The sequence below is a fragment of the Anabas testudineus genome, chromosome 13 (genome assembly GCF_900324465.2).
Source record: "Anabas testudineus chromosome 13, fAnaTes1.2, whole genome shotgun sequence".
NCBI lineage: Eukaryota > Metazoa > Chordata > Actinopteri > Anabantiformes > Anabantidae > Anabas > Anabas testudineus.
In genome coordinates this window covers 10,438,131-10,466,039 of record NC_046622.1, presented here as the reverse complement: position 1 = coordinate 10,466,039, position 27,909 = coordinate 10,438,131, and the positions used below count along the sequence as shown (strand labels likewise).

Genomic DNA, 27,909 nt, shown 5'->3' with positions numbered 1-27,909 from the left:
GGCGGAGGTGTTTCACATTTTTAAGGCCAAGCTATCATTCACACTGAACTATATCACATGGTGATATGATATATGATATGTTTTGGCATGTGTTGTATCAACAGTGGCAACAACATTTGAGCCTGTGCAAGAAAACTAGGATGACTTATTATGCAAAATAATTGTTTTTTTCTTATTTGTTTTGCAGTGTCTTCTGAAGGTTTCTGCATAAACACGCAGTGAGACAGACTTGACAATGTAGCCTAAGTCATTATACAATGACAAATTATGATTTTATAATAATTAAGGCCTTTGTAAAAGTAATATCAACACACTATCATGCACATTAATTTCATATTATTGTATTAATGTTGTTTACTTAATGATTATTACTATTAGCTACACTATGTGTGTTAATAAGATGTAACACATCCTATTAAATCAATAATATAGTGAAATAATATTTTCATTTTTATAAAAACGCGAATATTCATCACATGGTTAATGAGCCTCCTACCTCCTCCAGTGCGTAAGCCTTCATATTAAAAGTCAATAAGTGTTTAGTGGTTTGTTGAAATGTACAATCAACTGTGTTGAGTAATCCCAAAGAAAGAGAGAAATAACTGGAGAAACAACCTCTCGGTGCATGTACACGCATTTAAACGAGCAGGTTACAGTTTTTCTATTGTAAACGGGAAACCGGTTTTTCATACGTGCGCCACGTACGGCTGGTTTCCTTTCCTTTGGATGAAAGAAGACATCTTTATGCCGCCTCATTTCAAACTCAAGTCAACATCCGACAGAAGCTGAAGTTTCCACACAGTGTCCCGAGGGCGCCTGACGTCTCCTCCCTGTGGAGGAGCGGTGGTTGGTTAGATCAGGTCATGTGCTTCAGGTGTCCCGTGCGTAATAAACGCAGCCAGTCAGCCCGTGTTCATTTGTTTGGAAAAGCTCACGAACAGGATTGAAGATGGATCTGTCATCAGGTAGGCTAAAATAAATGAATGCCCAATACCGGTGAGCTGTAGCTTTAAGCTCGTTGTTTAAATAATAAGGCAGCCACTCGGATTTTTATTTCCCTTGACGTTTTAAACCTTCTTAAATGTGCGTCTTTTGCAGCTCTACCAACACAAGAAGAGGCTGTGAAGAAAGAGGAGGCCCAGAAGGATCAGCTCAACTGGCCCTTTGGCAAGAAAAAGGTAGTTTCATACTACAAAATATTGTCATAGCTCATAAAGAGCATTTACAGCAATTGAGAAGTAAAAAATTCAAAAGGTCTGCTTTTGGTAAAACTCCAAAGGGGTGTGTGGTTATCTGGACAACTAGACCAAGTGGGTCGTATCAGGCGGAAAAGCCATTGGAAATAAGTTCCACCTCAGCTGAATAGGCCTCATCTCTTTTCAATCCTTGATCTGCGTGGGTTTATTATGATTATGGGACTGAAACCAAATCAATGATCAGCAATGAATGATTTGTTTAAACGTTTTTTTGTTTGTTTGTTTTTATTTAAAGGAGGACGGCAAGGACAAGTCTGAGAGTAAAGACAAGTCAGACAAGAAGGACAAGTCAAAGGATAAGGACGGCAAGAAGGACAAGTCAAAGGACAAAGATGGCAAGAAGGACAAGTCAAAGGATAAGGACGGCAAGAAGGACAAGAAGAAAAAGGAGAAGAAGGATGGAAAAAAATCAGACGACTCATCATCCTCTGATGAGGTAAAAGCATGGCTGAGGTTTTATCCTGCTAGTTGAAATCTAGATTTCACAAGGTGGCTTCTAACCATGTTGGATTTGCTCTACACTTTTCTACTGTAGTTTCCACATCTCTTGAGTTTCTAAAATTAATAATAAATGTAGCTCAGTGGGTCACGCTTTTCGGTATAAGGTGGCAACAGAGACACTTCCCCTATTCGTGGTAAACGGTTTTAATTGGAGCAGACCCACCACACCCTCCTGTGTTTGTTTCCCTTTGCAGATTGTTTTGTTAAGTGACGTAATTCTTAGCTTGTCAGCTTCAGCGGATTTCAGAGCAGTGTCAGCTTTAAGAGGAAACCTTACCACACGTTGGTCACATTTTTATATCTTTTTTTTTTTAATCATTTGTATGAATAACAGGTTTTTTTATGCAAATGACTCAACCGAACTACAGTGACGTGTGGGAGAGTCACGAAAGAGCTGTCGTAATCTGAAGTGAACTTTCTGTTCTCCAAACCCGGTCTGACTAGACTCAGCAACATTCCTCCTCCAAATTGTCATTTTGGTGCTTGTTAAACTGTCGCAGCTTTTCAGAACGACTCGTACGTTAAAGACACTCATTTTAGATCTGTTAATAAATCATGTACCCTTTCTGCAGTAACAGCATTGTCCTTTTTGTCATTTCAGGACTGATGCTTCCTGAGGGACGGGACTGCTCTGTTGCATCTCTTATGATCGGGTCTGAGTCTCTGTACCAACTTCTTTTCTTGTCCCATCACTGGTGTCACAGAAACATACTAGTCCTGTGTTAACACATTTGCTCATTCCTGCAGTAAATGTTCTCCTTTTTTATATCTGCCAGTTTCTTCTGCCTATGAAAATGTGTCGTCTCCACCACCAGATGGAAGTGTTTTCCTTTTTTGTAGCACGGCAGAGCTCGAAATACATTATGTATACAAATACCAACTGCGAATCTATTCAAAAGTTCTTATTCGGCAATTATTTTATTAAAATACCAACATTTTAATGGCAAAATGTTAAAGTAAAACTAAATAAAAGTGCAAAATGACCTCTATTTAGATCTTATCATAAGTGAAGTGAAGCAGTGATTTCTAAGTAGTACAGTGTCTCTTGTTAGGGTGGAGCTAGTGTAAACAATTCTAAATGCTTGGTCATAATGTATTATAATCTGCAAAATGACTATAAAGGATAATGGAGTGAAAGACAAACTACAGTATATAACCTTTGTAATGTAGTGGAATGCAAGCAAACACGGATCTGACAATAAATATAATCCCTGTGGAAAATGGAGCCTGTTTAGCAATGTGTCCAGAAACTCCACAGATACATGACGGCACCAAAAACAAACCCCCCACCCACCTGTTTACCTATATACATATCTATCTATCTATCTATCTATCTATCTATCTATCTATCTATCTATCTATCTACAAGCTACCTGAGCTCCAGCTTTGGCTGTCAGGTGATGAGAATTACAGCATTTAGCATTGAGGATATCCTTCAGGTCTTTTAAATATTTTATGGTGGCGCTGAAAAAAAAAGAAAAATGGAGCGGTTTCAGAGACGACTCAATAATAAATCAAACATGCATTTTTCGGGGACTGTTGGAGAAACCCATTTTAACCCATCCATCATGCTCAGATCTTTATTTTATTTGAACCTGTAAGGGATTATTGAAGGTAGAAAACAGTGAATGATTTATAAGATTATTTTCTTGATGAATTGAGGAGGTCAAAGAGTGCAGAGTTACATTTGTGACCTAACTGTCTCTTCAGTAGAGCGTGTGCTTTTCCACCTCATTTTCTCGTTGTTGTCCACTTATTGTTGATTTTGCAAATGGCTTCTTTTAAAGTTAATCAGATTCTGACTTGCGTCACCTGGATCTTATGCATTTGTCCATCTAAAAAAGAAATGTCAAATATTTTCTGTTTTTTGTTGATGTTTTTTGTGACATTTCTTTATGTTTTCTGAATAGTAAATTGAATAATGTGTGGTTTTGGACTGATGACACAAGCTTTAAACGTTGTGTAGCATAAAGTAAGTTTTTCTCATCTTTGGGTGACACAAGGAACTCATTTACATAGAACACCAAAGACGAGTTGCAACTTCAATTATTAAGACTTGACCCAATGCAATCAATGTTGTTTTCCCCATGATGCAGCTTGAACAGAAACAGTATCACAAAAGCTGTGACCTTTTCGAAACAGGAGCTGCGAGTGCATGTGAGAAACTTGAAAGTCCAGAAAGTGAGTAAGAGATGGAACAAAGTGACGTGAAGGCCTCAGGCCTTATTTGTCTGCTAAATGTCTTTGAATTCCTGCCAACAGTAGGACTGATGGACGGACGGATGGAGGGATGGGTGGATAGCTGTACTGTGTAGGACACTGACCTCATCGTGTTTTTCACTTTGATTTTTTTCTATAAATCTCATTTAGGGAAGAAAATTCAAAACAGGATACTTCTGTCCGTGCTGTCTCTGTTCTGAAGCTTTGATGTTCGATTTATTAGATTTTTTTCTTGGCTTGGAGACTGTGGAGTCCTATGAGGCAGAAAAGATATAAGCAGTCATCTAGTGCTGAGGTGAGCTAAGTGTGATCAGTGGATCAGCGTGATTAGAGGCCTGAACACGGGTTGTTTGATGCCTTCTCCTCAGCCACTTCTTTAATCACTGAGCGGTTCCTTTAGCCTTCAGTTACTTTTTTTTTTCCACCTCTAAAGTTCTCTTTGAATTGATGGGTTGTCTTTGACTATATCTGCTGTTTTGTACAAATTACACCCAGAGAGTTTTTGATTCATTCATCTGTATGGATGCTTTCATGCACGGAAATCTGTTAGTTGTGTATAAACGAATGAATGAATTTATGTATTTTTAATTGATTATTTGCAGGCAAACACTAAAAGCTGCAACATCTGCATGTTTCTTTATTAAAACATTGACATTGCTGCAATATTTAATGTAGAACAGGGGGGTGTTTTTGCACAGTGCAGAAAAGACAAGAATATTATTCTATTATTTTCTATTCTATTGGTCTTTCCGTGGACGCACCGCAGGGGGGCATGCACGTCTCTCTGTCGACTGGCGTCAGCGGTCTCCCGGCAACAGCAGGGCTGGAGCTCATCTCCATCATTCGCTGCTCAGCAACGTCAAGCAGCGCAGACCGAAACAGGAAGTCAGGCGGTTTTTACCTAGAAAATAAAAGCGCACTGAGTGCAGGTGAACTTCTGGCGTCTCGCAGTCCCCCACCCGCCACACTTGCTTTCCTCTCTGTTTGATTCATAAAATAAAACGCAACTTTTAATTAAGGTTTTAATGATTTGTTTTATTTAAATTATTGCTTAATTAAAAAGTTGACAAAATATGTAATTTGGCTAGAAGTACCCAAACCTTTCCATAATTTATTTACCTTTACACCATTTCCTAATTCCATTACTCTTTTTTCATTTTTTTTGCCTAACTTTGTTTATTTCATTTTATTGAAAGCTAATTGTTAAAAGCTGAAAATGTGGGGACCAACGTGTCCGGCTCACCTGAGTTGTTTCCGGCTGACCTCCGACCTTTCGATATGCCATATCATGTTGTCAATCGTGCACTAGGAAGTTTCTAATTACATTTTCCAAATATAATAATCACTTCGACTACTGTGTGAATCAGCACGGCTTATTGTATTATTATTATTTTGAAGGACACCAGTCGGAAGTCGTCTCGGTCCCAGTGCGCTCCGACTTGTTCCCTTGTCCGCTAAGCTGCAGCAGAACAGGCGAGAAACCATGGAGCGCAACAAGACGCGTTGGAGAGACTCACCAAGCGGACGGGAAAAGTGCCAGTTTCTGAGCTGTTTGTAAGTGACTTTCAGCGACAGTGGGCGGATTTTCGTTCACCAGCAGGTGGACGCTGAGTTTTTCCAAGCGTGCTTAAACCGACTGGAGAGGTCTAGGAAAGAGAAATAGTCTTGGAGTGACTAGCAGCTACCAAACAACGGGTGGAAAGGAGGAGTACAGAGGCGCCCGAAGGAGAAACGAGTGCCTGGTGGATAGAAATGCTCTGTGTGCTGTTTTATCCAACACATCGGAGCATTTCACGCAGTTTTTGGAAGATGTCCCTGGTGTGCGCTGCGTAAAAAAACCCCCGGACTGCTTTAATGTCTCATGACTCTGGAAGAAACACTTACTTTTCTTTAAGGAAACTGTGAGCGGGGCTGAGATTTCTCAAAGGAACGAGGCACCGGGCTGAAACTGTCAACGAGTCACCGAACAGTTACGAACCATGGTGAAGTTTCATAACTCGGACCTATGGATAGCCTGGATGGTCGTTTTCTGCATGGAGGGTAAGTTGTCTGATACTTGGAAACTTAGGTCCCTGTCCCAAAGTGCAAGCAGAATACAAAGTGTAGACGCACAACCTGATAATAATAATAATAATAATAATAATAATAATAATAATAATAATAATAATAGGAGGGAACCATTTCAAAAGGCTTATAGATTTTGAATCCAGCTGACAAATCATTACATCTGCATCACTATTGCAAAAACAGATGCATCTGGAATTAAATTGTGCCATGGGCTCAACCTCTCCTCTCCAAGAGCGCGTGCCACAGCCATTTGACCCCCCCCCCCCCCCTCTACTTAATTCTGTATGTTTGGATCAGGCTGACAAATCCCCGGCATTTCCACAAAAACTAAAGCACCGATTTAGTTTTCCCCGGTACTAGTGACCATGTCATCTCTCCCAAAAGCACTTTTGATTGTGCACGTCTTATCCATAATGCGCTTTGATGTGCTTGATATCGCTTTTGCGCGTCTTACACAACATAAGGCCTGAAATTACAGGGTTTTTTTTTCCCATCATAAAAACAACACAACCGCCGACGATACGCATTCGTACATGGCACAGAAGTAGTAGCAGTGCGAGAGTCTGCGTTTTGAAATAGAAACGGAGCAGACGGTGGAGGGTTGCGCTGGTAATCCGTCCGATTAACGAGAAGCACGGTGATCAGGCAGCAACCCCAAAGGAAAATCACTATATATTCATCACTATATGGTCCTGTAACTTTTCTGTAGGGAATTATTTTGTGTGTGCTTACGCGTGCATGTGTGTGGCACTGAAGATCAACAACAGTATTCCTGTTGTTGGATGTGCATGTGCATGTGCGTTTAGTGATTCTGTTTTCCTTTGTGTTGTACACTATAATAATCCCAGCATACTGGAAATCAGAATTTAAGTTTGCCTCTGATATTTGTTATGCAAAGTTTTTTTGGATTTGAAGTTTCGTCAGGTTCAGAGTACAAAAAACAAAACAAAACCAAAGATGAATTACACTGCAGAAAGAGATTAATGGCACCAATTAATAAAAGTGCATCATTAGTGAAGGTATTCATGCAAATATGACATAGTCTAATGAATAAAGATGGATGTTTCATGAGACTTAAGTACCTGTCAGCTGAAAACGAATGAGTTCCCTTAAATAGTCTTCAACTTTCTTTCAGGCGATGTACAAATCTTTGTCAAAATAAATTGCAGAGCGGAGCAGAAATATCCGAGAAAATTCCAATCCAGTCGCTCAGAGCCACTAAAATCTTTGCCATTGAACTGTGCAGGCACGCACACACACACTCACACTCACCCCTGAGGTGTCACGTTGGACGGGACAGTTGCTTCGTTGCGATTGTCCAGGTGTCTCACCTGTGCAGGGAGTCTGTGTCATGTCAGGTTGAGTCAGAAACACATGTACTGAACATCATTTGATTTGCAACAGAACAGTCTGTCTCTTTGTCAAATTAGTGGTTTGCTATGACGGAAGTGCATTGTGGTCATTTCTCCCTTTTATCTCAGGCCCACAAATGAGTTTCCAATAAGAACAAACTGTGTTTATCTGATTAGAAGCTCTATTAACCTGATCACTTCTTCAGAAAGAAGCTGCATTCTCCGGACAGTTACTTTTGTTGTTGTCCTCTCACGTCTTGGCGAGGAGCTACTGGTGTTTCTATAAATACATTCTGATGCAGCAAAGTCACTATTGATTGTGGTTGGTTGTTTTGGCTGTTTACTGACCTCCAGCTTTAAACAAAATGTTTTTTTGTCAGATATTATCACTAGATCGATCTCATCTGTTCATTACAGTGTGTAAGCGGACACAGGATAGTTTTATACTGTTACACATTAAGACCTGTGTTTGTTTCCCTTTGTGCCTCACATGAAATGTGCATAAACGGTGAACAGTTCAATCAAGTGATAGGAGGGGCATTTTGTAAAGCAGGAAGCTGAGCAACGACGACAGGTGAAAGGAAGATTCATAAGTTACCTGGACAGGCATCAATCACGTCCAAGTAAAAGGCAGGACCTTTCCTACTTTCAGCTTTAGTTAGAGGACATGTCGTGTCCTTCTTTAGCCATCAACCCTCCCCTGTTACGCATAAATATTGTATACTTTCATCTCGGTTAGAAATGATTCGGGCCTGTCAGCTCTGCAGTGCTCGAAGTGTTTAAAGAAAGTTTGCAAAAGTTAAAAGGATAAACAGAAGTGGCTCTATGCTAATAAACTGACTGGTTCAGCTGTTGTTAGAAAGAACCCCCTGGCGATACCAACACAGAGCTGCTCTGTCCATGATGCCCCGATTTAATGATCCAACCAGAACAACAGCGTGGCAGCTACTGATCTGGAGCCCTAATCAATTCAGCAAATTAAATTCAAGTGGAGGTGGCGACTCCGAACTGAACTCAACCGGTTTTATTAGAACGTTTCCAATTTGCATACAGAGAAATGTATAAATTAGCCTTTTTGCCTCAATCCCACTGTTTCTATGTGTGAAATGAAGAGTCCAGTGTGGGACGAGGAGCGACTGAGCGTAAAAGAAGAAACATAATGTGCAGTTCTTCTTAAGCATGTTGACATTCAGGACACTCATGTCTGCATCAGAGCCGAACTCAGACCAGTTCACTTCACCACATTGTCTGTGAGGCTGTTTTCCACTGAGGCTCTGCTGTATGAAATTACACTCCGTAGCAAGCTTCGCCTGTTTGTTGCCTACATGGTCTTCTCTGCTCAATTTGCTGGTTTTATTCCAGTGATTTCATTATTCACATCTGATTTGTGCCACATGTGTAGTTGCGCTGGGTTCACCGTCAGGCTGACTTTGTTGATTTCAGGCCAAAATACGTTCAGCTAATAAGGGGAAAAAACATTTTCAAAAGCGATTGTCGGAAATACAATTAATCATAATTTCACTATAGATTTTCCATAACTACTAGAATATTACGAACAAGGAACTGAACGGCCAATAAAAACATTTATAAATCACAAAAATTTGATTAAATTATCATTTATTTTAGCAGGAAGTAAAAGATGATGATAGATGACAGAGAAATATGAGGTTACGAGTAACCACTGGTGCACAGTTTTTATATTTGGGAATACGTCTCTTTTCCTGCTAATGCATAATACATATGATTAAAAAATCCCGCCTGTTTTTATCTGATAAGTAGCATTTTTTCCCCTCCTCTTTTCGCCTGCTGCTAAAAAGGAGCAGCTGGAACAAGAGTGTTGGACAGATGGAACTTTCCACCTCGATTATTTTTCTAACTAAAAATAGCCCCTCAAAAATTAAAAGACCTCTGGGACCGCTCGCGCTGTGCATGTGTATGTGTGTATGTTTGAGCGACAGAGGCGCAGAGAACTTCAGACGACAGGGTCCTCAGATGATGGCGGCATCGGGCATCCTGGGAGTGAGAATGAATAAATGATGGGCAGATATTTGGAGGAGAGAGAGCACAGCGGCCGCCTGGTCCCAGGGTCTCTTAAGCACACATTAAACCAGGTCCCAAAGAGTCCACACGCTGCTCTGCACCACGGCGTTTGGCCAAGCATCTGGGGCAAACATCTGATGTGGTCAGTTCACAGAGGTTTGGGGGTTTGGGGGTATGGAGCTTGGAGATTTCGGGGTTGGTTGTACCTTTAATCAGTGTGGCAATGAGAGAATCACTGAGTGAACCACGAGAGTGTGGGAGCAGAGTGATGTTGATTTAGCTGCATTTGGGTTGGATGGTTAAAAATGATGTTGGGGAAACACTGTCGCTTTTCAAAGCTGATCTGGACACGGTCAGTGCGCTTGTTTGTAAGTTGTTCGATTCAGTCTTGTCATTTGTAACATATAATCTTGTAACCACTTTTTTTCCTGATGGACATTTATTTATTTCAGGTGCTGCGTCGTTTTCAACAGAGGAATTGAGTGAACGAAGCTTTTCAGCTGACATGTAACACATTTAATACATTTTGTCAGTGCATATAGTCCAGTGAAGTATCTCTGTACGAATCTAACGACCCCCACATAATTGTTAAAGCCCTGCGATATTGTTTCAAATGTTTTAATACAGATGTTGAGGGGATGAAAAACCAGAAAAAAACAATCCATGACAAGACCACAAAACGGTAACATACTGTGCCAGGTTGTACTATTTGGGCGTGACGATCTTTTAGCTTGATTTTGAGTGGGTGTATGTGTGTGAAGAGCCAGTGGGCTTATACATATTTAAAGTGGATGTCTTCCTCATGTCTTCCTGGAGATCCTGTCCTTGAAATGAGCAGTTTTGCTTTGCTGGCTTTTAAAGTTTGACAGGACTTACACATCACATCAGCCACTCAGGCGATACTTGGTACTTGTAGGTGGAACACTGAGGTGGAAATATCAATAGAGCTTGAAAAGTGTAACGCGGTAGAAAAACAGTGCGTGTTAAACGTTTTGTAACTATTAATAAATGAAGTTTCATTTGCTGTTTATCTATGTGGCAAAGCTTAAGCATGCTTTTAAAGTTCCAAGTTTAGTTAATTTGCTTTATCTTTAGGGCACCCGTTCAACTCACATCAACACCGATGCACATTAACTGGCTCATATTTTACCAAAGCCCTCTCTCACTGTTTACGTCCTGTGTGTGAGATATATTGCAGCTCTCAATCATTGTCTGCCAGAGGGTCGTTACGTTGATCTGTGGTATAACCAAGAATAGTAGCTGTGTTTATCATTGTAAGACTTTATGAGCTCAGATCAATGGCTAAGGAAATGCTCCTGTGAATGCCTTATTCCCACAAGAGTGTACTAACAGGCAGGGTGTGTGTGTGTGTGTGTGTGTGTGTGTGTGTATGTGGGTGTGCCATCTTATTCCCTTGGCAAACAAATTACAGCAGATCCCAAAGGATCAAGGCTTCCCCAAGATCATAATGACCTCATCAGTTTTACCTACTGATCACAGATCTTCTGGTTTCCAGATAATGAGATTGTCTTTAAGGTTCATTAGGTAAATGTGCACTCTGTTGTGAACTAACTGTTAGTAAATTTGTAGAGGTTGGAAAAAAAAAAAAGCGAATTAAAATAAAGTTAGCAAAAGCCTAGAAGGTACTTGGAACTACTTTAAATGTGAATCCTTAATACTTTATTGATTCCAATTGAAACAGTAACAAATTCCCTGAAATTATCAGAGGGCTCTTAAATCTCTTAATTTGTCCCCTAGCTCTCCCTAATGTGGAAGTTGGACATGTGCTTTGCTGTTTGCATCTTTCTGCAGCCAGTAAGAGTTCGGTGTGGGTGTTGGTGTGATTGTGCCTTTCCTCTGCTGATTATCTCATACCAACACCAATTGTTACTACAACTCCCTCCACCACCCCACCTTCGTCCTCATGACACTGAAGCTATAAAGCCGTCATGACTTGGAATTGTATTGCCCCATAACGTCCGGAAGTGATCTAAGGTCAGAAAGAGACACTTTTTCAAAGCAGTGTAGTGTTTAGCATAATACAAAATCTGCAACCTGCTCCCTCATGACAGACAGACAGCTGCATGAAATGCTGTAGTGAGATCTGCATGTCCAGCAGGCCTGGTAGAAGGCCTGACACGTGTGAGTCCACAAGAAGAGGATGTATACGGGAATTTTGAGTGGTGCTCCCTGGAGTACTGTGGCTTGCATCACTAATTTGAAATTGATTGTTCATTGATCTGCACAACTAAATGACCTTACAGTACTTGATGAACCCAGCGGCTGAGCTTGCTGGTGTCACACGGAGATGATGCAGATCCTGTGACCATTGACTTGTCTGGACCGGACAATTACACAGGTTTTAAAAATAGACTGAGCATAATTTCACATTCTGGAGGAATGTAATTTTGAAAATTGCTCATTGTTGCACATGATGGGTTGCCTGCACGCTTCTGTAATGGCTACCTAGGTGCTTGGCGAGAGTACCTGCAGAGATTACTTCTATCCTTTGAGTTTTTAAAAGCTTCTGAAGGTCGGAGGTCTCAGACGTGACTCGGTTTGCATCAGGGTGGAGAACTAGTCAGCATCAGCATTCGCAAGCTTCTTTCCTCTGCTCTGTAAAGTCTTTCTGTGTTTGTAGAAATTTCCTTAATCATGTTTTTATCCCTCTGCCAGCAGCATACTAGCATAGTGAAATCCTTTTGCCAGTTTATCTCTTAAGATGAATTAATCCTGCTGCTTTATGTGGTCAGGGTGAGCAGATGAAGTGAACTTGAAATGCCTCTGCCTTGTTGTCCTGACACTCGCATGTTGTGCTGCTAATGTGGTGAAAATGCTGCACAAAGAGAGAGAATAGCTAGGAACAATGTGAAAAAGGGGACAGATTCTCCTGCATTAAATATGCCCAGGGAGTTTCACAGCCATAGGTAATTCATAAACTGGCTGTTGTGGTAAAAAAAAAAACAAAAAAAAAAAAACGTCTTTTATTTTTGCCTTTGGTCTTTTCCTCTAGTTCAGTAAATCTGCTTTCAAAACCAAATTAACTTTGCAATTACCGATAAACAGAGTTCTGGCACTTCACATGACCGCACTGCCGAGATGAAGATGAACTTTGTTGAGTCGGACATAAGGGTCGATGTATGCTTTGTGATGCTTTAGATCATCAGGCCACAGGAACGCTCCATTACTGAAGTGTCTTGGCTTTTCAGCTTCTCATAGCTAAACTGTGAAACAAGTAAAACTATGAAGTGAACCTCGCTGGTGTTGTAGCCTACGTGTGCTAGTGTGCATTTCAAAATGCGTGATTCCTCCCTGTAGGAACAGTTGTGTTGCAGCATAGTTGGTTTATTTGTCGCTATTTTGAATGGTGCCAAAGAGCCTCACACTCTCACTGGCGTTATTCCTCATTTCTCGCTCAGGTGTCACCCTTTCAACACACGAATGACCACTTTATTTTCTTTATCATGACCTATATGGCTCCACATTTCTCTCCATCCTCCTCCTACCCTCATATTTGTCTTTTGCCTCCCTTTGTGTCAGCCTGTCGTCCGTTTTCACTTCCTTTTAGTGTCATACTGTTTCACTCCGTATTTCTCTCTGTACCTCTCTTTCTCACACTAAAGTTCTCTATTTTCCATCATCCCACACACTCTGTCGAAACACGAGTGACTTTGCAGGGTGCAGACGAGACTGAAAAGTGGTCCCCCGGTTGTTCTGTCCTTGCAGGCAACGAATGAGCATGTCACATCTTATGCATGTGAACAACTATGAAGAATATCGTGTTCAGGCAGAGCGAGAGAGAGAGAGAGAGAGAGAGAGACAGAAAGAAGGAATGAGGCAAAGAGACAAAGAGAGAGAGGGAGGAGAACGAAAGATCCCATCTGTGCATTGTTACAGCACTTCACCTTAACAGTGTAGCTGTTTTATCTAATAGAGTAGGAGCAGGCACATGCGGGACTTTGACAAACTGGGGAAAATGCACATTTACACACTTCATGCATGAACATATACGCACATTCAGATGCGCCTACACACAGTTTATACTTTTGCAATACATGCGCGTGCTTACACAAACAAAGACACTTTTAGTCCATTGGCGTGCACACAAGTGTGACCGTGCTCATGCACACACAGAGACACCTGAGGCCTGAAACAATTTCATCCAGAATTACTCACAGTTACCATATCACAAAGTGGTAGTCTTTCCATAATTACTATTTATGTTGCCTAGCCTCTGCACTTGAACTCTCCTTTGCAGCCTCTTTGTTCTGTTGTAGGTGGACAAGGTCAACTCAGTATGCAACAAGCTGTAGCACTTCTGTAATTTCACATTATTTTCCAGTTCATACAGAGACTTCCACTGCAACCTGGTGGTTTGTTAGGATATTCAATGGGATATGTAGTCATTAAAAGGATTGAACTTTGGTTGTAGAAGTCAAATTTTAAATTGCTGGTTATAAAATTATTTATTTATGTTCTTGATGAAACATTGAGGGATGAAAATCAGATTAAAATCTCAATAACGCAAAATAATCAGATTTTCAAAAATCCCATTTGCAATTCCAACTGATACTAAATTGCAGTTTTCTTTTCTCTACTGTTTTTTCTTCACTACATGCCTGTAAGACCTGCTTCTTGTGGGACCACACAGGGGAAGTTAGTCTAACAATATTAGGTGCATGGCTATCAGGGGGCACCATATGCCTCTGTGTCCCCTTCAACCCTTAATCCGTGCCTCTACTGTCTTATCTGGTTGCCCTCCCTGACAGCCTGGAGACTGGTGGTGGGTGCCGCGAGACGCTGTTCAGTGCTGCACACCTCTTTGTGTTTGTGAAGTGCTCAGTATGCAAATCCACTCGGCCGCAGATCGTTTTGCCAGAATATGAGAGGAAAAATTCACAATCACACATGAACGTGGACACACCTATTTACCACACACACACACACACACACACACACACACACACACACACACACACACACACACACACACACACACACAGATTCCTCACTGCACCCCCCCAATATGCACTAATGTCATGAGGATATTGCACAGACTTAAGTGATAATGCCAGATAGTATTGTCACGTACCCCACTGACACACTGTGTGTGTGTGTGTGTGTGTACTATTTGTCCACAATCCTAGAAAAAAGCCTTTTAAGCGCCGTAGATCCTGACTATTGGAAGAGCATTGACTAACCGTAACAAGGGAATGCTTATCCATGCACGTTTGTCCCACTTGACACAAAAGGCAGCGTACACTGACCATGAGTTTGAATAGATCATGTAAACTTCTCTGTGGTTTAGGGAACCCAATTCAAGGTAAACCCAGGTCATCCAGACTACTGACAGGATGCTAATGAGCATAGACACCAAACGTCATCCAACAGTACTTATAGTCACGCAGTCACTTATGACCACTTCCTGAGTTGTCACCTTTTGTTTTGAGTTGTAAAATCTTGTCTGAGCATTACAAACCACTGTGATGTAGTCTTCTTCTTTTCTTCTACAGAGATCAACTTGCAGATGTCCTGCAAATAGTTAAAGAGAAAAACATGAGCAATAGAGTAAATTCATGTAAAGTGAAAGTGGACGCAATCCTCTTACTGAAAAAGGAGTGTGTTAAGTGTGACCAATGACAAGGCTAAAGGAGAGCACCGAGACCAAACTTAAATTCTTTCATGAAACATGAAACGGTCTCCAACATTACATACTGTACCTAATGACAATGTCATCATGATTTGTCAATCGTCTGTAACCCCAGCCTTCTGGGAGCTAACAAATTAAACTTCCTATATTGCTTTTTTGTGACCCAGGAGGCTGTGACTTGCTTACTTGCCTCTTCTGATGAGATGCGACTACTGATCTGTACGAGCTTGCCTGCTAGGAGATGATTTATGAATATGGAACAATGTGTAAACTATTGAGCCAAGGCCCAAATCGTCTGCTAAGACGGGCTTTGCTACAGATTATGTCTGTCATTTGGTCTGTGACCCTGGCTTATAGATTTTAGATAGATTTGGCTTTATACGATCAGTTCAGTGGCACATGAGCAAGACCTCACATGCTAACACACATATACCCAGATTGAAGTTGGACATAGACATGGACATGGTTTACACCATGTAAACTTTTGTTTACACCTTTTTACTATAATGTTTTTTTATAGTTTTTTACATGTCATACTTAAAATCCATTTAGAAATGAGCAGCAAGAACGTGTCACTTTAAAATGCTGTTGTGCGTTGTGTGTGTACGTCTCTGGAGAACAATCTGTGTCTCTTTATAGTTGGGTTAAGGTTAAATCAAGTCAAGTTTACTTGCCCAGCCGTCCACATTAAGCTTGTCTCTGAGGACTCTGCATCCACTTTCAGGTGAAACCTCTAAATATTACATTTGGATAGAGGGACAAAGACACGTTTACAGCAAACATGGGAAGTGAGTGTTAAGATGCAGCAACAAAAAGACAACTGAAGACTGGAAAGCAGGTTTCTATGTTAATTCTCTTTAAATTGAAGTAAAAGAAGAGACTTTTCTGTCTGTCCTGAGATAAACAGCGATTTAAAGATTTCCACAGGTTTATCTTCTCGGAGGCACTGTGGTTCTTAAGATATCTAACTTGTTGGGAAATGCTCTGCTGCCTGCTAATTTTCTCCTGATTGTTGGTGACACTCTGCCTGCCAGCAACCTGCGATCGGATGGCGTGACAGGGGAACATAAGGGGTTGTGAGATTAGATAAACATGATGGTGAGAGTTTATTTTTGTGCTAGAAGAGATCTGACTGAAACTGTGAATCAGTGAAAGGATGTCAGAGTGTGATCAAATAATATGATTTGATTTAACATTTGCATGGATTGAAGGTTTTTAAAACTGTTGTAGTTGACATTATGGGTACCAGGACATTGAATAACATGAATGTTGATGAAACAGCATCAATCTATGCAGGAGGACACAATTTTGTCACATAAAAATTAATATGTATTCTTGATGAAGCAGTCAATTAAATACATTTCTAAAGTAAACTTGTGTGTAATTTGCCATAAAAAACAACAACACAGAAATCAAGGTGTTTAAAAAGGCTGTGATAGTACGTTGTTTTATTTCCTGTTCGTACAAATGGAGTCTCCTGTGGTTATTGTCAGCGTCTCCCATACACTGTGCATACACCCACATGTACGCACACATGCAGAGATGTACGAATCCACACAATGTCAACAATCCAATTAGCTACCATCTAGTCAATTGGGGTAATTACCCAGAGGCTATTAAGTCTTTTTCTCCCAGTTCATGATGACATCTGTAATTATGGCAAAGCAACAATGATGTTCAATTACAGCTCACTATCATTGCTCTGTAGATATGTGATGTCAGTAAAGATGGCAGAATGGTCACTGAGATGACGGAGACTTGCCCCATAACATATTGATCTAGATAAAAACCACTGCTCGTGGAGGAGTAGTGGTCGTAGTCTAACACTTCATAAACATATCTCATAATCAATGGCAGAATATCAACTGATCCATCATCTGTGCTCTGTAAACGGTTGACATTTTCCCTTTATTAAAGCTGTGAGATGAAACGCAGGGTTTTAATGATGACATGAGATGATCAATGACTCCATTGTACTCTGCCAAAGGGTGCTTTATTAAGATGGGGCATTGTCCCGTTCCAGAACAATTTTCTCCATGTTTAGAAGGTGATCTCCCCTTTGGAATTTGGGGTCAAAGTTGAAGTGTGACTCTTCCTTTTTTGTGCATTGTAATTAAGTAGAATAGGGCTGTGTAACGCCTTGGGAGTAGGAGTGAGACATAGAAGCAGAAAGAGATGTAGCTCGTCTTTATTACTGCACTACTGGATGATGGGAGGGACCGGGAGATATGTGTTGCGTATTAGAGGACAATGGGAAAAAAAATTGCTATTGTTAAAATGAGGATGGTGTAGAATAGGAGGGCCCATTGAGACTGTCATCACTGTGCCTGCACAGCCACACGAGACGCCATTCACTATTGTTATAATAAAACGCTGTTTAGATAAAAGCTCGTGAATACAGGTTGCAAGGCAGAGCTGAAGCAGCCACTCTGCAATGGATTACACCGCCGCCACGCACAGCAGGGAGAAGAAAAAAAAAATCACTCCAATTTTAATTAATCCTTGTTTAAATTAGGATGAATGATGATGATTGCTGAGAATTGGCCGTGCAGATGAGATGAGGCGTGTATGATACAGTGTTTCATAGAGAGTTATCATAGCATCACAGACACCGAGAGGGTGGAGGGCTTTAAGAGCTGAGCTGTGGGATGATAATAATAATAATAATAACTGGAGACAAGTTTTTATTGTACATAAAGTAAAACTGAGAGAGCAAATCAGCCACACAGGCAGATTTCACACCTGATCTAACAGCCTGCCTGAAGCTGGACGTCAGTATTGTGTTTGGTAGGAAAGTTCTGTACATCATGGAACTTCATAAAACTCATACACAGGTTCAACTAAAGGTTTTTTCAAACCTATGGTGCTATGACTGGAACGAGCTGAGAGCAGAAAGGATATGGTGATATTTGATTATCTGCTTAACTGTAACTGTTTCATTTCCTCTCTGCTCCTCTCCGCCCTTATCTCCTCCTCCTGTATTCGACTGTTCCCTTCAACTGGAGAACATCTGGAGCTCACCGTCACCTAAATCCCCCTTTGACACTTGTTTGCTTCGTGTCATCCCTCGATCTCCAGCTTTCTGTTCAGAGGGCAGAGGGCTCTCGACAGCCTAATGCTTGATTTACCCTCTTTTCATTTTGCTTCCTCCTAGCTCGGGGTGGGGGGTGGGGGGGGGGGGGGGAGTGGTGATTGAAGTTAAGAAAAAGTCTTTATTACGTTTTTATTTTTTATTTTACAGTTCATTTGCACTGCATTTGCTTTCCCTAGCCTGGTGGAGACTCAGGTGGGCACGAGTATTAATAGCTTCCCTCGTTTGTGACGTCAGCTGAAATCACACATGTGCCTCTTAACGCTCGGATCACTCTAAGCGGTTATTTAGTCAGTGCTGTAAAGTAAAAAAAAAGAAAAACTGAGAAGGAAATCTAAATGTTCTCTCCTCCTTCCTGCCTTTTAGCTACATGGATGTATTCATTTCCATGCCTGTTCTGCTTTTCTGTCTCATGTTCCCTCATTTAGTTGTGTTTGGACCTTTCTATCTGTTGCTCACCTGCTCTCTGCTCCCCACTGCTTCTCTCCATCACTCCTTCTTTTCTCCAGTTCGTTCTCCTCTTTAATGTGATTGTCAAACTGTATGTCATCCCCCCCCCTATTTTTCCCCTTCCCTTCTCTGCATGTGTCCATGTGACTAATCTTTCTCTCTGCCTCTGCTTTCATTGAAAAAAGCCGTATGCTCTGCCTGAAAGCTTTGTGGGGTCCTAAATGCTAAATGCCAGTCTGTCTCTGCCAGGCGCCCGCTTAGTGCCGGTCTCCTTGGTGATGAGACCAGCGATCAGGCCGTTCTGCACCAGACACTGAGGGGCTTGTGATTAAGTGCGCATGTTTGTGTGACTGTTTGTGTCAGCGTACAGTACATTTGTGTGTGTTTTCTTCCCTGTCTGTGTAAAGACATGTACTGTATGCAAGGGGGAGAAAACAGAGAAGTATGAGGGACATGTATTCATTGCCTTATTATAATGTGAATGCATTATGTTTCCTGTCAACATGCCTCCGCCAAACAAGGGGGCCCCTGTTCTCTCTGCCAGGGCTTGAGCGCCACAGAGGGCAGGCCGCAACGTGGTGCGGTTGTGCGCTGGCACAATTCACGCGGGGAGTTTAGCTCCCAGACGCTGCTGTTGGTCTCATCCCAATTCAGTCCATTTGTACGGACATCTCAGCAGCCGGTGAAGGAGTGACTCAATGGCACTGACATGGGAAGACTCCATTCACAATTTATTTATATGGGTGTGCATACATTGTTGTTTTGTCGTTTGTTTTTAAATGTCACTTTATAATTTTATGCTTGTGTAATTCTAAAATCTGAGCCATTAAAACAAACACACACCATATTTCAAGTTGTGTTCAGAAAAGATTGGCGCATTTAATGGGTAATGTACCGTAAAATTCCCCAGCTTCACTCTTGCACGCACGGCTGACGAGAGGAGTGCACAGCAGCTTACTGTTTGCTGCTCTGTCTTTTTCGTGGAGTCTCTGAGATTGGTGACCCAGCCCCTTCAGCTCTGACCTTGGTCAGCAAATTGGCAAGTGATGGAGCTCAGTGTCTCGGGTGGGCAGACAGGCCAAATATGATGTCCATCATGTCTTTCTGTGTGGTGTCTGGTAACTGCTGCATAGTGTGGAGGTGCAGTAAGGTGCCTCAGACTGAGAGACTCATCAGTTCTCTACATTCAACATCTCGGATAACAGAGGCTTCAGTTATAAATATTGGTAGAATAAGATACTCAGTGTAATGAAGTCCTGTACAGTTCAACAGCATTATAGCTACATACTCCAAAATAACTATGTATTTAGGTCAACCCTTTTTTAACAACCAACAGAAGGATTTTACCTTAAATAAAACCTAGAACCACCGAGGTCCTAACGTAGTGGCCTTTGCCATAATCATCATCGGACCACTAATACTCCATAACAAGCGCTCTATGTTGGAGCTGGGTCTCTAGCTGCTGTTTGGGTATTGATTGGTCTGACAGAGACTAATTCTTTGATACACAGGCGTAGTGTTAGAGGTCAGCCCGATGGTCTGAGCTCTCAAATCTCACTGGGACCAATTTAAAGGCCTGAATAGCTGAAGGGCCCTAACCAGCGTGAGTCTTTGCGGTCATGCAAACCTGAGGTGCTGTAAAGCTCCATGAGCTGAGTTGCACTGCAGGTACAGTATACAGTATGCGTGTGTGTAGGAGGACGTTTCATATGCATGTGTTCTTGCATGTGTGCGCCGTGCTCCAAAGTGCTTGTGCAGGCAACACTGAGAATGAAATTGCATGCAGCTCAAACACTTATTATGTATATATGGGTAGCTGAATAACACCTAGGAAGCCTGTGTGAACGAGCACGTTCTAGACAGATGCAGCTACCCAGAAAATGGCTTCGCTGTGGGACGAGGCCTCATGTATTATGAAGACCACCAGCTTAGTTAAATATCTTTATGAAGGCACATTTTTTTGCCAGTTTTCTTTCAGTCCATGAGGAAAAAATAAGAATAAATTCTTCTCATTTCCAAGTAGGATAGTGGTAAATAATATAAAACCATTTGAACACCTTTTTTTGGTTTCTGACATTTGATGACGGCCTGACTAAGTGAGAATATAAAAATAATCTGGCTACCTCCTCTTCCAGATTGACTGTAAAATGACCTTACAATAAAAGCATATGTGAATTCGCTAAGTTGGCTCCAACAGTCTCATGTTCAAATGTGTCTGTGCCAGACTGAGACGCTCTAATGCTCTTATTTCTTTCACACTTTATCCAATTAAAATATGACGTGATTAAAGGACAGCGATCTGCTTGGTAATATGTACACGGTGTGTGAGTGTTTAATAAAAGGCAATGAGACAATGCATTTGATTGTGATTTAAACAATACTGCCAAGTGTTTCTATTCTATGTCTGTATTATCCTGGTCCGTTAGTGTACATTAGCTTTGCTTTACTGTGTAGGTGTATGTGCATGCGCCTGTATTATCTTTGACGTTTGCGCCAAGAGTTCTCGGTTCACACGCCGGGTTAATTGACCTCTGGAGACATTTCTCTCTTCAGTGATTAAAAAAAAGTGTCTGGGTTATATGATTATGCTGCATTTGCCTTAGAAGTGAGATTTGTAGGGGGATTCAAGTTCTGAGGCGACTCATTATTTTTTAAATGAGACATTTGAACTTCTCGTCTCTCATATTTAAAACGCTTCTTTGAACGTTCGAAAATATATTGCCAGATGCTTTGGTAGCAAAGAGATGGGTTTTATGGCTTAGACGATGATGTGGTTCTAATAGTTTAATCAGACTGCTACCCTCAGCAGGTACGGGGGCAGTTTGCAGCTGAGTGTGAAGTGAACTTCCACAGTTCTGTGCTATAAATGGTGAATTGTTCTCTTTGGGTTAGTCAGAGGTTTTTGCATAGACTAAAACAATGAAATTAAGATTGCAAGCAAAACACGTGAAGAAGCCATCAAGTAAGACATGTTCAAGAAGATATACAGTGGGACCAGAGCTGCTGCTCTTTCACATTGAAAGAAACCATTCAAAGTGATTCAGGATTCTCATCAGGACGTCTTTTACTGGAAGCATTGCTGACATGCCCCACAGGGTAGGAGACCCAAGGCTAGAACACACTGGCGAGATGATATACTGTATCTCATCTGGCCTGAGTTTCCCCAGGAGGCATTGCTAGAAAAGATGGCATCTGGATTACCTTGCTGAACCTGCTGCCACCATGACCTGCTTCTGCTTAAGTGGCAGAAAATGGATGGATCCAATAGGAGGGTAGTGGGCAAAAATAGACCCGGGCAGGCCACACACTTGGTAGTCTTCAAGTATTATATAATTTCTGCCCAAAATAGATATCCAGTGTTTTTGAACACAGTTCTTCATTTGTTTTATTCACATGTAGATTCATTTTATATGAGAAATATTAAAAGGTCTGATCATCCATGATTAATACAGCTTTGTACTGTAATGTAGGTTAGGGCCCGAGAGACTAGAGAGCTGGAACGTAAAACAAACAAATCATTCTCCATAAAGGAAAAGGAAACACCCTCTACACTGCAGCCTGCATTGTAATGACCTGCATTCCCCAAATTGTCAATATGATGAAGTCATGACGGCTTTTTGTTATGTGTGTTTTTCCCATTCCACTCTTAAGGCCAGTGTGCATTTGAATGCAAAATACGTACAGTACACATGAGTGAGCACACACTCTCACTCTGAGGCATTCGCACCTACACAATCAAAGGAACAAACTAATGAAGCTTTTATGAAACAAACAACTTGATTAAGACTCAGGAGGGGAGAGAATCAGGTGTGAACACCGTGGGTCACAAAATCATGTGTGAAGATATGCCAAGGATGTGTTTTTTAAAAATGAAGATTGTGTGGATTTAAGAGGCACTTCGCCTCCCACGGGAGTTTGTTTGGGCATGCATCTCCAACGTTACTGCTCACTAGCTGGTGATCATCTTTTGGCAACTGAGTGTAGGTTTGCCTCTGGAAGTCACATACCTCTATTCACCAAAGCTACATTTCTTCAGTGTCTGTTTTCTTTACTATTTTTTTTGTTTGTTTTTTTGTTTCCTTTCACCAAGATACCAATAAAACTGTGAGTGATGCAAACGCTGGCAAGAAAAAGTATGTGAACCATTACTGACTGCATTAATTTGCCATAAATAACACAAAACAATTCTGCTATTTCTTGTCTTTATTGATAACATAAAACCATACAAATCTCATAGTGATAGTGGGAAAAGTATGTGAACTGGTTGACCCCCTTGGCAGCAATAACCTCAACCACATGCTTCCTGTATCTGTTGATCAGACCTGCACATTGTTTAGGAGGAATTTTAGCTCATTCTTGCTGCAGAACCGCTTTAGCTCTGTCATATTATTTGGACGTCTCATGTGTGGCTCTGTTCAAGTCGTTCCATAGCATCTCTATTGGGTTGAGGTCTGGGCTCTTACCTGGCCACTCAAAAAGGCAGATTTTGTTTTCTTGAAGCCATTCTGTTGTGGACTTGCTTTGGTGTTTTGGGTCATTGTCCTGTGGCATCACTCAACTTCTGCAGAGTTTCAGCTTCAGTTTTATGGTTGTTCTCAATAAAGACATTAAAAATCAGAATTTCTTTTGTGGTATTATTTTAGGCGCATTGTATTTGTTAATACTTATGACTTAGATGAAGATCAGATACACTTTATGAGAAATTAATGCAGAAAACCATGAAATTCTAAAAGATTCACATATTTTTTTCTTGCCAATGTATATACAGTTATTTTATTAAGAATGTTGCTTTAGCTGACCAAAAGGTAACGTTTACACCAACGCAGGCCATATTCATTGTGGCTTAGCCATTGCACGCTTAACAGCCTGTATAGATTTAGCAGTAAAATCTGTTTTCGCTACTCAAATAGTCCTCAGGAGTGCAGGAAAAATTAAAGGAGCCCCAGAGTGATTTGTTTTAGTGGCATCACTGTGGTCTGAGTAGAAGAATAAAAAGCTGGTGAATCTACATCATTACACTACAGAGAAAACTAAAGAGCTGCAAGTTATTATAAAAAAAGGATGAAAATTAGCATTGGAGTGATCCAGTATGTTTATCATCCAGCTTAATATAGTTATGAATATATGTTATTGTTTTATATAAGAAATGAGGTCCCACATTGTGCACGTGTGTCATTGTAAGTACAGTATTATTTTATTCTTCTATTATATTTATATTATATTATAATGTATTGACAAGATATAAACATTTATTGCAGTAGTAAGCAACCTACATTCCAGGACTGATACATGCCAAACTTTGCCTAATAACACGACAGGCCACAGTATCATCATTAGTAGTAGTTTTGTTCTTCACAAATGATGCTGCATGTGCAGTGCACAGCGGGCCTATCAGTCTTTGCTGCACTGAGAGCTGTGGAAGTGAACAAAACCAGTAATGCTGAGAAAAATAAACAACTAGTAGACTCTGAAATGCACTATAGCTCACATGAGTTATCTGTGCATTTGTCACTACCACCGACCCTTCCACCCTCTCACATACATATGTACTATGATCATTTGAGAATATGCTATGAGGCCATAAATCACGTACTGCCACTGGTGCTTTACATTTCTTTGTTCAGCTCTAAGTATGTATACTCTGACTTTGTTCGTTAGTTTCCAACAAAAATTCATTCTTACTTTTTTATTTATTCCCAAAGCAGTCCAAAGGAAACTGCCAAAGAACTGCAAAATGAGCAGTTACCAACATGGGTAAACACAGAGGCAGATGTTTGAACTGAGAACAAAGACGCATAGATTAACACAAACCGTGATGTTAGACAGAGAGAAAGGCCAAGACGGTGCATGAGAGAGAATTGCAGAGATTTGTGATATCTGGCTGTCAATGGGTTTTCACCATTTTATATTTGTGTTGGGAGAGTGGGGGGCTACAGCTGGGGGTAGGTTTGGTCTCCATGGAAACTGACATTCCCTTGAAGGTGCTTGGCAGCCTCCGTCAATTGTTGAGCTTGGGTAATGGTTTGAAATTTTCTGTAAAGTGCTTGAGAGATGTTGAGATTGAATAGAACCTGCTCAGGGTTGGCTCATGCAGTGACTAATTACACCATTTTAGAGAGAAGGAAAGAGCTTAATGGCATTCAGGCCAGGAAATATATACCCCGCTGCTCACATGTCAAATGTTTATTGGTCTCCTTTGTTCTTAGCTGACAGTTACTCCGTAAATATCACTTTCCACACATTAATAAGACACTTATTGCGTTGATAGTCGCTGATCACTCATGTATTCCTGGCAGAGAAGGTGTTATCCAACCACTGCCGCAGAAATGATTTAGATTCAGTCGTGCATTGCTGTTCCATCCAGGCTGTTATACATCTGCGTAATTTCTATTCAGACATTTTCTTTATGGCAGATGTATTAACAGTTGAAATAATAGTATGTGCAGCCCTTGTTTTTCTCAGTTTTTTTTTTCTTCTTTCAACCCAGACTCCCTCTTTCCCATGAGCCTTTGCTCCAGCTGGCAGACCTGAATGTGAGTGGTCAGGCACTGCTGTGTAACAACTAAAATAAAATGATTGCTCCTCTGCGTCTCCAAGTACACAACACTTTAGGCATCCGTGGCAGGTAGTGTGAATGCCTGCGAATGTCAGCAGCTGAAAAGGATCAACCGGGCAAAGTGTCAACATCACACCTCTGCCCGACCCGCCAGCTCATGCAGAAAATATGGAAGATTATCGCTGTGTGCTTGTTTTTGTCACTAAATGCATCGTTGAGACCCTTTAGTTGATTTAGACCTGGATTAAGTATAACCGGTGTAGAATAAGGACAGATACATAGGCTGATGAGCTAAATGTGGTCCAGTGAGTGAATATATTTTGTATACATTTTTTGTGGGTGCATAAACCCAGATATGCACTTGTAGAAGTAGCCATGTAAGTGTGTGAGTAGCAAATTGTAAAGTTCATTTGTATGCCAGAGAACCTCCTGTTGTTTCCTGCGATCCTTTAGTCTGGGAGGTCAGTCTCTGCTCGGTCTGAGAGAATCAAAAGGTTTTCAACAGACAGCAGATAGTAAGTGCCAGTGTCTCGTATTGTGATGGTACAGTGGAACTGTGATTCAGAACAATGAAGCAGTGTTTTACATTAAAAAAAAAGTGATTGTTTGAAGTTTGAAATTATATCAAGTGGTTTGAAATTTTAAAGTATGACAAGTGGTTAATTTACTAATTAAACAAATAAACAAAAGATCTGACTGAGGTAAGCTCAGTGTTGAGTAATGACAGAAAACTCTGCATTGAAAAAAGAAAGTACTTTCAATGAAGGTAAAGAAATTCAAGCTCATAATCACTTATCAATCTGCAGCCAGTGCTGGACAGTAGCAGAACACATTCTGTTATCAGGCAGCAGCTGTAGCAAGCATCTGTTAGTGCTTGTACAAACCATCTAGGCAACAGGTCTTTCATCTAGCAGACATAAGCTGGTTGGTTCACCTTTAGAGAGGAAATCAGTAATTGAGGGCAGAGTAGCTTGGGGAATTTGGGGGGAAAATGTTGTTTTGGGAAGTTTACTTCTGGCAGGGTTGGTGGGAACAGTTTGGCAATGAGAAGCATATAAAACATTAATTAAAATCCCAGTAAATCCATTATTTATTATGTATCAAAATGAAGATGGAAAGTATTTTTTTGAAACGTCTTCTGTGGCCAGTGAGCATTGAGGAACATTTTAGCACAGAGGCTAAATTAAAATGTATTCGGATTCGGTGCACTCGCAGATGCATGTCCTTAAAGTCGTATCTAGCTGCTTTCTCACGCAGAGAAAGAGAAAGTTAGTTCAGATGCATGTCCTGCTGGAAAGCAGCTGAAGGTGATGAGAAGTCATTCAGACTTTTTGTGCAAACTCACACAAGTCACGTGATAATGAAGGTGAAGATGCAAAAATCTCCTGGTGTATGTAAGTGTGTGTAGGTGTGTAAGAGAAGTTCTTTTTATGTTTGTGTTGCAGATGTGACGGGTATTTAGCACATGCTGATGTTGACTTTTTTTAATGCATCCATGCACAATAATGACTACGCCCAATGGCAGGATTTAATTAACTATCCCCTGTCAGGGCAGATAATTAGTCAATAATGCATGTTCACACACACAGACACACATTTGTACAGCATCCTAAGCCCCATGTTCTAATCTTTACCTAAACCTAATGTTAGCCTCAACCCTAAAAAACATATCTTTGCCTTCAAATAGTCCTTTGAAGGGTTTGAAGACTCCTTATGAAAACTTTCACTTCCTTGGTAGAAAACTCTAACTAGTCCTCACAGTGTTGGTCAGACATGTTCAATTGAATTCAGTTTATTTATAAAAATGACAACAATCATCTCGACACACACACACACACACACACACACACACTCGTTTGCCATCCTAATACTGGTGCTGAGACTAGAATGATCTAACAATTGCCTGCTGTTGGAGGAACATAAAGTACAAGCCTTGACTGACACGGCTCAATAGGCAATTACAGAGTATTGAGAAAGGCTGCAGACAGGAACTGAGCACGGTGTGGGTTCTGCCTACCTCCAGAGAGAAGCTAATGTTGATTTCTGTTCAAATTGCTTTGTCAGTGTGGTGGCACACTGTATGAATCTGCTCGCTAATGCTCACTCACAACACAACAGTAATTATGTTTTCTTCTTTTTTTGCAGGTTCAAGGTTTGATCTACACACAGGGAAAGGTAAAAAAAAAAAGTATTCAGCTTACATCCAAATCTTTTGGCTGTTTTTTTTTTTCCTGTGCTTTCTTTTACTCTGCATGCTGGGGGAGATGGGGATTATTAGCAGGCATGATACTGTGTCTGCACTGGTGTGTGTGTGTGTGTGTGTGTGTGTTCAGGTTGTCTGTGGATGGATCTAGTTGCATTATTGGGGGGATTTGCGAACCAGTTTGTTGTTGTTTTCACTGCACTCACACCCCTGCTTAGTGCAGCAGGCTGCTGTCCTGATCACAGGGAACATAAAATGTGGATTAGTAGTGTCTTACAGTATCAGAAATGATCGCACACAAACACACATAGCTATGCATGTTTGGTATGTGTACGCTAGAACTCAACTTTTCCTCCAACTGAGCTGTACATCAGTACTTTTTGTCTGTGTAATTGTTGTTGTCTAGGATGGCAATTTTTTTTTCTGTGGTTTTGCCATGTTTACAGAATTTGATCATTATGACGATGGAGGACCTGCAGTTCTTTTTGGTCTATTTCTGGCAGATGGAGTCTGCGATGGTTTA

At 40.9% G+C, this 27,909-nt stretch overlaps 2 protein-coding genes and 1 long non-coding RNA gene across 3 annotated transcripts in view; 2 read left to right on the top strand and 1 right to left on the bottom strand.

Moving 5' to 3' along the window:
* Window positions 1–803: 803 nt before the first annotated feature.
* On the top strand, window positions 804–2,982 carry LOC113173597 (transcription initiation factor TFIID subunit 3-like). The gene is made up of 4 exons (XM_026377045.1): window positions 804–965; window positions 1,099–1,178; window positions 1,492–1,692; window positions 2,359–2,982. Exons 1-4 carry the CDS (start codon window positions 950–952, stop codon window positions 2,362–2,364), a joined length of 303 nt encoding a protein of 100 aa, XP_026232830.1. The 5' UTR covers window positions 804–949; the 3' UTR covers window positions 2,365–2,982.
* On the bottom strand, window positions 2,529–4,974 carry LOC113173602. Its single transcript, XR_003299829.1, has 2 exons — window positions 3,124–4,974; window positions 2,529–3,091 (listed from the first exon to the last, which is right to left on the bottom strand). It is a non-coding gene; the product is annotated as an uncharacterized LOC113173602 (long non-coding RNA).
* Window positions 4,975–5,471: 497 nt separating this feature from the next.
* Window positions 5,472–27,909, top strand: part of igsf11 (immunoglobulin superfamily member 11) — a 77,319-nt gene continuing 54,881 nt past the window's right edge. The window contains exons 1-2 of the mRNA XM_026365757.1: window positions 5,472–6,017; window positions 27,329–27,358. Coding sequence (XP_026221542.1) covers window positions 5,957–6,017; window positions 27,329–27,358 — 91 coding nt within the window. The 5' untranslated portion in view covers window positions 5,472–5,956. The remainder of the gene's footprint in view (window positions 6,018–27,328; window positions 27,359–27,909) is intronic.